Consider the following 12,813-nt stretch of genomic DNA (forward strand, 5'->3'; position numbering starts at 1 on the left):
CCTATTTTAAGGAGGTGAGGAGGTGTGCCCTGTCCCCAGCCAGCAGCTGCTGGATGCCAACAGCCAGGAGTGGTGGGACAAGCGGACAGCACCCCCAAGGGTGAAGAGTCCTAGCAGGTGGTCTGTCATCTCTCTGGGAGGCTGCTGGCAGCTCTCTGGCCTCCTGCCACCTTCTGGCCTGACCTCTTGTGGATGAATGGAAACCTGGTTCCCACTTTTTTCAGTCTGACTGATTAGGGTGGGAGAACTGGGGACTCCCCAGTTGGTATGGGCCCCTGGGGGCCCCCCTAGAGCCAAGAGACCTGTGGCAAGCACGCCAGTGGCCAGAAATTGGGGTAGCTAAGTTTGGCTGTGGCTGGAGGCAAAGTGAGTGCCCGGCAAGGTGCCCAGTGGTCGGGCACAGGGCCCCTTGCTGTGGCTGTGGTCCAGCTGGCAGCCTCTCTCTTTCTTCTTCATTGGGCAGGCACAAGAGCCTTCTGGGTGGGGAGGGGGGGGTCCAAGAGAAGGGGGGCAGAGGGCAGTCTGAGGAGAGGTCAGGACAAGGTGATAACAGCTAGGCTCAGGAGGGGCGGGAGCTCAGAAGGAGGAGGAGCAGGAGGAGAGACCAGTAGGCTTCATTTGGAGCCAGAGTCTGGCCGTTGCTCAGGTGACCCGTCTCTGGAGGCTGCTGCCATCCGTGCAACCCAGCTACCCGGTGTCGGCTGCAATGATCCAGAATGTCGGAAATCAGCTTCGAAGGGTATGGAGGGTGGGTGGGGGAGGAGGGTGATTGGAGACAAAAGGGAGGGGACTAGAGGCTGGGGATCCTAAAAGAGGACGGAAGTTTCCATTTAAAGTCAGAAGTTCTGCATTTTCTCTCTCATTTTCCATGGACCATTTTCTCGATGTCTTTGGAAGAAGAAATTGCAGAACTCCTGAGCTGGTTTATTATAAACAACAATCCCCTAACAAGCCCCAGGGGCAGTTAGTTAGCTCCCTCGAGGGCTGGCCATGTTGAGTGGAATCTTCAGCAAGTTCTTTTCGTCTGGAATTCTACACCGGGGGTGTGTGTTTCTCCCCTTGGAGTTCTGAGCATGTTTCTGCTGGACGCCTGAGCTCCGTGGCTTTGTTGTTTAACGTCAGAGTTCAAGGCTCGAAGGCCATGGAGCTGCTGCAAGTTCCAGGGCTAGGGGTGTGTGTGTGTGAGTGAGGGCGTGGACAGGATGAAGCTAGGGGCGCTTGTGGGATCCTCTTGGGAAAACAAGTGCAGGACCATGTGAGGGCTGTTGAAAAATGTCCTGCAGGGTGACTTTGCAGAGAACGCCTCCCTGGAGCCTCAGAACAGGGACTTTGGAGTTGAGATTAAATGCTAGGCATGAGACAGACCCAGGTGCTTAGCAGTGCCTGGCGGGGGCCTTTGATCTGGTGAAAAGAGAAGGGTTCAGGATAGATCCGGAGAGGCTGTACTGGGTATACAGAAGGTTTGGGGGAGGAGCTTTTTTTTTTTAAGATTTATTTTATTTATTTATGCATATAAGACCTGGGGTGCAGGCCAGAGGTGCAGGGGAGGGGGCAGTGAGAGGATTCACCAGAGACACAGTGGGGAGCAGAACAGACATACCACCGACGGAAATACACCACTGAGGGGAACAGCGGGCGAGATAGGAGAGGTCTGTGTTCCATGTGGGTCAGCTCCCTGGCAGGCCGGGGGATCGAACTGGTGCTGTAATAACTGGCTGTACCTTGATAGTGCTGTGTCTTTAACCCCTGCGCCACCAGGGAGGCCAGGAGGAACGTTTTTAAAAGGGGCAGGGACAAATAAAGAAATCTCTTGTTTAACCCTCCCTGGGTTTATACTGCCACCCAGCCCAGACCTCAGTACCCTCCTCTGCCCAATGCACAGTCTCCTCTCATATCTACCCCTGCCGGTCACCCTCCGTTAGAGTGCTTCTAGATGCTGCTGTTAGATGCTGCTGTAGTCCAGCACTCACATTCCTTATTTGATACTATGGGATCTTGGTAACCTGGCCCCTGTGCACCTCTCTCTCTCCTCATTCCACCTTCCTGCCCCTGTGCAGTTTAGTATGCAGGCATATTGAACTACTGGCCTCAGTTCCCACCTTGGTTCTGTTCTCCATGCTCTTGTACATACTGTACTTTTGGCTAGAGTGTCCTCCAGCCTTCCCCTGCCTCCTGCAAACATATCTCCCTGGAAAATTCTGAGCCCCCAGATCTCAGCTCAGATGCTGCCTCCTCTAGAAAGACTTCCCAGATTTCCCTCAGCACAGTGAGCCCCTTCTCACCCCAGATTATTGGTGGACTTGCATGTCCATTTCTCCCACCAGCCTGTGAGTTGCAGGAGGCTGCTCTTGGTGCACTGGGCTGAGCCTGGCTCAGGCCCCAGGAAATGCCTAATGAATGACTGGGCACAGGCAACTTCCCAGGGAGGCCAAGGATCTGAGCAGCAGGGTCTTTTACTCCTGTTCCCTGAGAGCAAGGCAGAGAGCTTTCTGTTCCTAACCTTGTGCCCTGTCATCTTTTACCCTTCATATCTTTTTTTCCCATGAATCTTCATCAGCAGTTGGAAAGAAGGCAGCAGGGAAGGGATATAGCATTAGCACTTTTTTTTTTTTAAAGGTTTATTTATTTATTTATTTACACAAGCACTGGGTATAGTCAGAAGCACAGGAGGGTGAGAGAATTCACCAGAGCCAGAGCGGGGAACAGAACAGGCAGACCGATGAAGAAATACGTTGCTGAGGAGAGCAGTGAGCAGCAGGAGAGGTCTGTTGCGCCGTGTGGGACCCTCACTGGCAGCCAGGGATCGAACCGGCGCTACAGAGGCTGCGGGCACCTTCGCAGCCCAGCGCTCAACCACTGTGCCACCAGGGGAAGCCCAGCATTAGCACCTTTTTACTGAGATAACAGCAGTAACAAATCCTTGAACAGCAAGTCCTCAAATAACATTCTTTTGTTTAAAATTCTTATTCCAGATTTGCTTTCATATTTGTTGTTTTGCTTAAAGTCACAGTTTCCAAGAAACTATTGGCAGCGTGAAGAGAGGACTTAGCGTATAGCGATGACTGTCCTGGGCACCATAGCAAACTCTTTGCCTATATGACCTCATTTAGTTCTCTGTGAAGCAGGCACATTTATCATATCAATGAGGAAACTGAGGCTCAGAGAGATTGAAGACTTGCCTAGGGTCGCACTGGAATGCAGTGGCAGAGCTGGGATTTGAACTTGTGCAATCTGGCCCCTGTCTTTGAACTCTTAAAGAACCTGAGGCTTAATAAGAACCCCAGAGTGGGATTCCTGCCACATACCCTCACTCCTAGCCCGGGTGGCATTCTGCTTCCCCATGCTTTAGGAGTGGAGGTGGCTGTGGGGGCCCCTGGGTGACAGAGTGGACCTGGGTGACAGCTAGGCAATGTGCCAGCTAGGACATGGGTGACCGAGGTGACCACATGCCGGCTAGAGCATTCTGACCTTGATCGCCTCCATTGGACCATCGCCCATTTGGCAGATCTTGGGCTCCCCTTATTTTTGAATCCCCCCCTTATTTTTGAATTCCCTTAGTTTCTCAGAAATACTGGAGGGCTTGTGCCTGTTTTCTGGGTTGTTGGCAGAGCTGTTTTTAATGAAAAGCAAGGAAACCAAAACCCTATCAAACTCTCTTCACTGGATACAAAGCAGATTAAGCTGGGATGTGAAGGGCCTCTCATGTAACCCCCGTTCATGGGTTCGTACCCAGCAAGCACTTGGCACGTGTGGGTGACTGAACGAATGAGTGAGGTGATGAGGGTGATGAGTTGGCTGCCAAGCTGGCGGGCGGCAGTGAAGTGCTGAGTACGTGCCTGGGGCTGCTGAAAGGTCTCCCTGTCCTGTCTCAGTCCTTGCCTTTCTCAGTAGAGACCTTTCTCCTTCCCCATTCGAAATAATCAGTCTGTGCTGGGCACTGAGTCCCACACTCCTGGCCTGTGAGGGGAGGCGGGGGTGGGGGAGGGAGGTTGTTGCTGGCACCCTCTGGGAGGCTGTGCAACGCCTGGTTTTAGTCTCACCCAGGTCAACTCCCAGGAACATTTTTTGCTGTGAAAATGGTGATAGGGCTGTTAGTCCAGTTTCCCTGAGAAGCCTTGTGCCCAGGTATTGCTCCTGATAGTGTGTGAAAAGATCAGAAAAACTGCAACATCTGTGCACGTCTGCGCGTTGTTGGCTTACTGTGACGTGTACACTGTAGGAGCCCAGGCTGTTGCTGGGGGAGACACAGTGGAAAGGTAGTCAAATAAATAAATACCCAGTGAAAATCTGTGCTAAGTGCTGTGAACAGTAGTAATAATACAGAGTTAAATGCCACATAATCGGTACCTATGTGCTGAACATGCATTAATGCATTTATTCCTTGCAGCTACTCTGTGAAGTAGATCGTGTTATGGTGCCCAGGTTAAAGATGAAATGGAGACAGAGAGGTTAAGTAACTTGCCCAAGGTCACACAGCGATTAAGTGGCACTAAGATTTAACTCTGCTGGAGAACAGAGAACTGTGAGAGAATAATAAGAGACTCAGGTCAGCGGAGAGCTCCTAGGAGATGAGCACGGAACAGAGGCCTGGCGGCTGAGAAGTATTCAGTCATGGGAAGAGCATTCCAGGCAGAGGGAACAGCATTCATCTGTAGGCTCCAAGCTAGGGGGAGCTTGGTGCCTCTGAGCTGCTGATTGGAGGTGGCCAGGACGGCTTGGAGCAGAGTGAATCAGAGCACAACAGCTGAAGGGGCTGAGATAAGCTTGAGGGGTACTGTAGGCCAGGTGGCTGGGCCCTGTAGGCAGGATTTAGGGTTCAGAGGACTGTGGGTTGTATTGTCTTGCCCACCAGACTGTGTGATCTTTGGGGACTTTCTGCTCCCCAGACTTGGTGTTAAGATATGCAGTCCACACACACTGAGCTTAGTCACTGGTAAACACATCATCATGGTTCCTCTCTTTGAAATGGCCAGTACCAAGAAGATCCCCGCTGCCTTCCCATCCACCTCGGCCACTCACCGTAGGGAGGTGGGTGATAGAGTCAACTCCCCAGTACATATAAGGCATGGAAAAGTGGATTTGTGTGCCTGGGCTTCTGCGGCTGGAGAGAGACCTGGAACCCTTACTTGCTAGGCTGGGACCCTATTCCAGCCCCATCTTGGCTGCCCAGAAAGTGACCTCACTGTCACATTCAGACCCCAGCCTTCTCTGCTGCTTGTGTGTGCTGATGAGCTGATCCAGGCTGCCTGCCTTCCTCACACCTTGCATATGCCAGGGGCTAGGGGAGATGGCACTATAGTCTGCACCAGGCAGGGCCATGCTGGCATCCCTGCCACTTCTGGATGACTGCTCACCCACTCTGTCCAACGCGGGTGCGAGTCCAGAGGCCCACCTTACAGCCACTAACTCTATTCCTGGAGGCCTCAGTTTCCTCACTTATGAACCAGGTCTGTTTCTGTGGATCTTGCTAGATTATTGGCAGATGAAAGAGTGGAGGAATGTAGAACTGGGACATGGAAAATACTGGTTCTTTCCTTTTCCTCTCATCCAGACTTCAGTTCCCTCAGTGGGTCAGTGACATTTAATTGGATGAGATGGTCACAGTTACCTTTTTGTTGACTACCTACTAAGTGTCAGGCATACTTAAAGTTCCCAACAGTTCTGCAAGGTGCCATTGCTCAATGCCTCTGGCATTGAGCCATTGGGAGCTAGTTAGAGAATTCAAAGTCTTGTGAGCCTCCAAGTCACCGTCTTCAGGAGCTCTGGTGCAGGGGCTCTTCTTATCCAGGGGCAACCTGCTGAGTGGAGGCAGTGACACTTCTGCTTTCTGCTTTTGTCCTGTGGCTCCAGGGACAGATGGTGCTGCTGCTGGGTCCTCCTCCGGCACCCTGGGCACAGGCCTGTGTGTCCCTGCCATTTCCCAGGAGCAGTCTCCTTGCGGGGAGGAGGTGGCATCAGGGCAGTGAGAGAAAGGACTAGAGTCTGGTGCTTTGGGAACACAGGGAGACTCAGGCTGGACCTGTCTTCAGGTGCCCTGAGACTGATGGGGAGACGGTGCGCAGTACAGGTCCATGATTACAGTGCAGGGTGGCCTGAGACAGAGAAAACCCGGGGGTGGCCCCTCACAACCTAGGGGGCTGGCTGGTCTCCCTAGAGGTGATGGGCTAGCTGGGCCTTGAAAGCTCTCCCAGGTAGGGAACATGGTCCAGGCAGAGGCACCTATGGGACTAGTGAGAGAACTTGGTAGTGACCTTTTGGGGCCCCACTGTCCATGTAATATGTATTTCCTGCTTGGAGATTTTTCAGTAGTAATAATTGGCCCTCGGCAAATTGGGCATTTCTTTCTTTTTCTTTCTTTTTTTTTTTTTTTAAGATTTATATATTTATTTATACAAGCACTGTGTAAAGTCAGAAGCCCGGGAGGATGAGAGAATTCACCAGAGCCAGAGGGGAGAGCAGAGGAGGCAGACTGACGAAATACACTGCTGAGGGGAGCAGCAGGCAATACACTGCTGAGGGGAGCAGCAGGCGGCAGGAAAGGTCTGCGCGCCATGTGGGACCCTCGCCTGGCGGCCAGGGATTGAACCAGCGCTGCAGAGGCTGCGGGCAGCTTCGCAACCCAGCGCTAGGCCCTGGGCATTTCTTAATATCAGTAGGCGTTAAGTGTCAGATACTTTTTGGAGAGGAAGTCTAACGAATTGAAGGAGGTTTGGAAGTGGGAAAAGCAAGATCCCAGCCCCACCATTCATGGCCAGAGTACCTTAGGGGTTCTTACTGGTAGTGGGGGGGGGTCTCAGTTCTGTTTTTATTTTAATTAAGGTGACATTAGGATACTCCCTCCCCGCCATCAGGAGACACCATCATAGTGCACCCAGCATTGAATCACCCCACAGTCCCCCTCCATAGACCACCTGCTGCCTTCCCTCTTTGTTCTTACCCTCCCTCACCCCTGCTCTCAGCTCTGTTTTGCGTGCAAGAAGGATAATTTTATTTCCGAGGGTCTTGGTGCTGGTTAAATGATATTATGGCTATAAAGCCTCTATTTTAAGGTAGATAGAGACCTGGAACATAATAGCTGCTCAAAAATTATGAGGGAGTTGAGGGGAGAAGGGAGATGCTTGCCAGAGGGCACAAACCTCTTGTGTAAGGTGACTGGGTTCTGGAGACCTAAAGTACAGCATTGTGACTGTAGTTAATAATAATTAATTGTATTCTTGATATTTGCTAAGAATGTAGTTCTCAAGGGTTGTCACCCTTACCCCCCAAAGAGGGTAATTGGGAGGTGATGGATATGTTAATTCGCTTAATTGTGGTGATCATTTCACAATATGTATGTAGATCAAAAGCATTACCTTATATATACAATTTTTATTTGTCAATTATATTGCAGAAAACTGGAAATAATTAGAGTGAGGCAAAGAGAGGGCAGGGAGACCAGGACCTGGCTTGTCCTCAGGGAGCTCCTTGTCTCCTGGTGTGTGCACCCACTGCATAGCCTCAGGGTTCTAGAACACTGTCTACCTCCTCTGGTTGTTCAGAAGCCTCATGAGTCAGCTGGCTGGCTGGCAGCACCCCTGCTGTGGCCTCCAGGGGACCCTGGACCCTCCCACTCCTTGCTTTGTCCTATTCGTGACCTCTAGAACAGGCTTTGATCCTCCTTGAGGGTGTGGTCCTGCTTCTAGGCCTGAGAACTGGTCAGAGGTTGGAAAGAGGAGTGGCCCTTAGGCCTTCAGAGTAGCCTTGGGTTTACAGCTCCAGTCTGCAGCTCCTCGGCCCTGCCAGGTGGGTCTCAGTTTCCTTTGCATCTCTTAAGGTCTCCTGTTCCTCTGTGGGGATGCTGCCTCTGTGAGTAGAGGCAGGACAGATGGGAGGTCTGGGGTCAGAAGACTCCCACTGTCTCCCTGCTAGTGACTACCCCTTTCTCAGCCTGTTTCTTTATCCGTAACAGGGAGGTGGAGGTAATCATGGTCTCTTGTGTTTGAGACTACTTTGTGCCAAGCAGGTTAGTGCCATGCTGACACAGAGATGAGGCTTACGAGGTAATGTGGGCTGCCTATATGGTTTAAGAGCAGCGGGGAATGTGGAGAAAGGTGGATGGCAGAGAAGGAGCCCAAAAATTCAACGACTTGAGGACAAGGGAAGGGGTCCTCCCTGGAAGAGAGCAGGGAGGAGCAGGCATAGCTTTGTTTCCCAGTACCCCTTTTTCTCCTGCCAGGACATCCTGGGACTCTCTGAGTTTACCTGACCATCACCCACCCTTGCTTTTGAAGATTAAAATAGAATTTCTAGGCAGCAAAGCCAGAAAAGGTGTGCCTCACTGTGCAAACTAGTTCTCAGCTGGGCAAACAGGAGGCTGGGAGGGACTTCTGAGACTGGCAGGCCCTTTGGACAAGCTGCAGTGGGGTGATAATGGTGGTTGGGGTGTTGAGAGCCCCACAGTCCAGGTGGGATGGATTGGCCAGAGCCCCCTCGGCCCCCTCCAGCTCTTTCTCCATATCTTTTTTTTCTTAAATTTCTTTTTTTAAAAAATTTATTTATACAAGCACTGGGTATAGTCAGAAGCGTGGGAGGTTGAGAGAATTCACCAGAGCCAGAGTGGGGAACAGAGCAGGCAGACTGACGAAGTACACTGCTGAGGGGAGCAGCAGGCGGCAGGAGAGGTCTGCATGCCATGTGGGACCCTCGCCTGGGGGCCGAGGATCGAACAGGTGCTGCAGAGGCTGTGGGCAGCTTCACAACCCAGCGCTCAACCGCTGCGCCACCGGGAAGGCCCTCTTTCTCCATATCTTCTGGAAGGCTGAGAGCCATGTGGAGCCATGGAGGGGCTCCAAAGTGCTAGGCCCTGTCTCAGAAGTACCCCCAGATTGGGTGATCTGCCCTCCCTCCAGGGCTGATGACCCCCTGCAGCACCCCGGTGGGGCTTTGAGGTGGAAGGACCCAAGTCCACTCTCTCTTCTGACTTTTATTGACCAAGAGAGTCCTTGGGGGATCTTTCCATGTCCCCTGAGTTTCCTTTTCCTCAACCTTAAAATGAGGATTCCTGCTTGGAGTTGGAGTTGAGAATTAAAGGACTCCCTGGGTGGGAAATGTCCTCCTACCTTGCCCAGGATCCCTACTCAGGGTCCTTAACAGGCCCCTTCTTCCTGCCTAACCCTTAAATAGCTCTGTCTCCTTGGATGGTAGTTACTATGGCTTTATGACAAACTATCCCAAACTTAATGGCCTAAAACAAGAACTGTTTTATTATATTTTGAGATTTTGTGGGTCAGGAATTCAGTCAGGGCCCGGCTGGATGATGGTTCTACTCTCTGTGGCCCTGATGGAGGTTGCTTCATGGCATTCAGCTGCCAGATGGGCTAAACCTGGGGGATTCGAGGTGACCTCACTGGAATGCTCGCACAGTTGGGGGTTGGGCCTGCCTGGAACTGTCATCCCAGGCACCCACATGGGGCCTTTTCTGTATGATGGTAGTCTAGTGTCCCAACTGGCAACTGGCTCCACCAGAGCAAGAGGTCCCAGAGGCCTGGGTAGAAGTTGCCAGGCTTCTCAGAAGTCACTAGTTGAAATGTCACTTAGGGTGACTGGATTCAAGGGGAAGGGATTAGACTTGACCTTGTCAGAAGGAGGAGGAGCAAAGAGTTGGCAGCCATGTTTGACCTACGTCAAGGCTGCAGAGTCCCATGGACCTTAAATGCCCACAAGCTCTTGTGAGCAAGAGGTGCAACCTCTTCTCCAGGGAGCTACAAACTTGAACATTCAAACACCTCCTTGACATCTCTTTAAACGTTTAATGGGATCTCAACAATTCTTGATTTTACCTGCTGCTTATTTCTTCCGTAGTGTCCCCCAATTCAGGGAGCAATACCACCATCCACCAGCCATTACACCATCCACCAGCCATTACACAGGGAGCTGTCACTGTTGAACTTGTGAATAGATGAAATCATGATGCCATTTTTGCGTGAACCACCACTGAGCTAGAGCTACCCCAGCATGCATCTAACTGCAAGCAAAGTGACAGTAACCGGAAAACTTAAATGTAGGCTGATACCATGAATCTTGTTTTTTTCCATCTACTTGGTTTTATGTTTATATGTTACCACCTTTCTGGCGACCACCTATGACCAGGTGTGTCTGCATTCAAGCCATGTGATCAAATGTGAACAGAGCAGACAAATGTGGGGTTCCGCTGGCAACATCCCAGGTTCAATTTAGCAGTGTAGGTTCTGGCTATATGCAAACATAAAATAGGCCTATCCCTGCCCCAGGGGTCTCTTCCCACATGAGAGGACAAGGCACTGAACTGTCCAGTGAATGAAGCTGGTTTTTAGTGATCTCTGCCTTCAGTTCCAAGAAGCCCTTTCCTCTGCGAGGGGTTTTGACCTTTTAGGGTCCCAGCAGTTGTCAAGTCTGGTTAGACTGTGTGTGGACATCTGTGGGAGGCCTGTGTGGGCTGCCTCAGGCTCTACTCTGTTCACTGCCTTGATTTGTGGCTGAAATGAAGCTCTAGGAGTAGACAGACTGCACGTTCAACGGGCAGTGCCAGGAGGGAAATGGAATGTGATTGTCACAAAAAGGGTTTGGAATGCATGTCTGCTACCCACCTCAGCCGAGAACTTCCTGGCAGCTCTCCTGTCCCCCTGGAGGTGGGTCCTCATCTTTGAGCTTGGCATGGGCTCTTTGAAGGCCACCTGGCCAGTAGTGCAGGTGTCTGCAGCCCCCAGGGACCTGTGTGACCCTTCCTGGCAAGGATGATGCCATGTGTCATTTACAATGCCCCCACTTTTTAACAATCAAGACCTAAGACTTTCTAAGCACTTGCGTGTATGATCTCCTTGAATCCTCTTAATGACATTACTATTCCATTTTATAAATGTGGAATAAGTGAATGGCTTAAGGTTGTCCTTAAGGTTGTCCAGGGACACAGAGGTGGATTCCAACACAAACTCTATCCTTCTTTCTCTCTTGCCAGCCTCTGGGCTTTCCGGTTTTATTCCTTCTCTCTCTCTGCTCTACTCACCGATGGAGATGTGGAATAAATTATTATCAGGGAAAGTTTCCCAAACATCTTATGTATGGAAAAGTATACAGATTCTTCTGAGACAGTATAGGGCATATAGGGGTGATAAGACCATCTTGCAGCCAGAGAGCTGAGGCCCAGGGAAGCCCTGGAGTTGTGCTAAGTGCCCGGTAAAGAATTGTGGGAGTGTCCGCTTAGCTCAGCCTCCTCCGCCAGAGACCAGGCCAGGTCTGCTTCTGAGACCTGGCAACTCTGGGCCTTGTGAGGAGTCCCTGAATGTGCCCCCTTGCCATTCCTCCTTCTGAGGTCTGCTTCACTGCTCCTTAGTTTAAGGGAACGTGTTCGTGGATAACGTCACTGCTGTTCTCACCACTCTGCTCTGCTTGGGAATGGTTTCTTGAACACTTTGGGAAAAGGTCCGTGTGTTATGTGTGGCGAAGCTGGGTGAGGTGGGAATGAGGAGCCAGAGCAGGGCAGAGCTGGGTGGGCAGGGCCACTGGAGACTGGCTGGGACCTTGGGAGGGCGTGGGGATGAGACCTGGGAGGTGCTGCCTGAGGGTTGGAGGTGAAGGGGCCCCACTGCTGGGGAGTCTGGACACTGCTGCTCAGTAGGAGGGGCCTCTAGGGACCGGAGAAGCAGTTGGGGCCTCCAAGGGGCCTCCAAGGGGCCACCAGGCTGCCAGCTTCCTGGGTCAGGAAGTCCCAGCTGCAGCCAGAATCCCGCAGGGCTGAGAGCAGCTCACGCCTGAGGAATGTGTGCAGCAGGGAGGCTGGAAGGGGGGCCCTTTCCTGCCCCTCCTTATTTCTCTCTCTGCAGAGAGTGTGTATGTGTTTCTCTTCCCTTCTACTTGTTCTGCTCCCTCCCAGTTTCTATTCTTTGACCGCATGGTTTTTCTATTCTCTCTTGCCCTCTCTTCGCTCCTTCTTCCTCCCTCTCTGCAAGCTCTCTCCCTTCTTCTCCCTCTTCCCTCTTCTCATTCTCCCCCCCCTCTTCCCCTTGCCCTCCTGGAGGGGGATGCATAATGACTCTAGCTGGTGTGCCCAGCTCCCAGGTAAATGGAATTGTTTGTGGGATGGCATGCCCATCACCTGGCCACCTGTTGCCATGGTGATCCAGAGGCAGCTTCAGGCTGCTCTGGGCTGTCTGGCAGGGAGGCCATGAGGGCTGTGGTGTGGAGAGGGTCTGGGCCTGTTCTTCAATCTCTGAAGTGTCCACCCGCTGCCAGGGGCTCCAGCATGGAGGTGTTGCCTGTGAATGTGGGTTCCAGGCTGGGTGCTTTCAGAGAGGCTCCCCTGGGGGGCTGCTTGGTGGGGGGCACTCACAATTGGGATCAGACTTCCCATGTTCAGATCCCCTTGCCTCTTTCTGGGGTCTGCTGGAGGTAGGGAGTGGGAGGTGGCAAACAGCCCCAGGAGGAAGCCACAGGGAGGCAGCTGTCATTGGCACTGGGGGAGGGGCGGGTGAAAGGACTCTGACAGACCTGTTCCATGGTGGAAGGGTTTACTGCAGGAGGGAGTGGCCCCTGAGTCTGGGATTGAGCAAACTCTTGTCCCTTGTCGGGCAGTTACCGGAAGGGTGTATGTGGAAGCTGAGATTCCTGCACCTGAGAGGACCCATCTAGTTACTATGAGGCTCCCTCCCGCTCCTGAGGGATTACAGTGTCCGATGTCCAGCTCACAGAGAGCTTGCAGTTCCCTCCCCGGTGGCGACCACCTTGCCCCCTCACAGGCTGGGCCTTGACCCTGACTGTGCTGGGGGAGGTCCTAGGACCACAGTGGTGGAGCAGTCAGGC

General features: G+C 52.3%; 1 protein-coding gene across 1 annotated transcript in view; it reads left to right on the forward strand.

Annotated features, from left to right (window-relative positions):
- Nucleotides 1-588: 588 nt before the first annotated feature.
- ACOT11 (acyl-CoA thioesterase 11) overlaps nt 589-12,813 on the forward strand; it is a 42,941-nt gene continuing 30,716 nt past the window's right edge. The window contains exon 1 of the mRNA XM_037498924.1: nt 589-739. Within this exon, the coding sequence (XP_037354821.1) occupies nt 707-739 (33 nt within the window). The 5' untranslated portion in view covers nt 589-706. The remainder of the gene's footprint in view (nt 740-12,813) is intronic.

This window comes from Talpa occidentalis, unplaced genomic scaffold (genome assembly GCF_014898055.3).
Source record: "Talpa occidentalis isolate TD23 unplaced genomic scaffold, MPIMG_talOcc4v2.1 talOcc4.9, whole genome shotgun sequence".
Classification (NCBI taxonomy): Eukaryota; Metazoa; Chordata; class Mammalia; order Eulipotyphla; family Talpidae; genus Talpa; species Talpa occidentalis.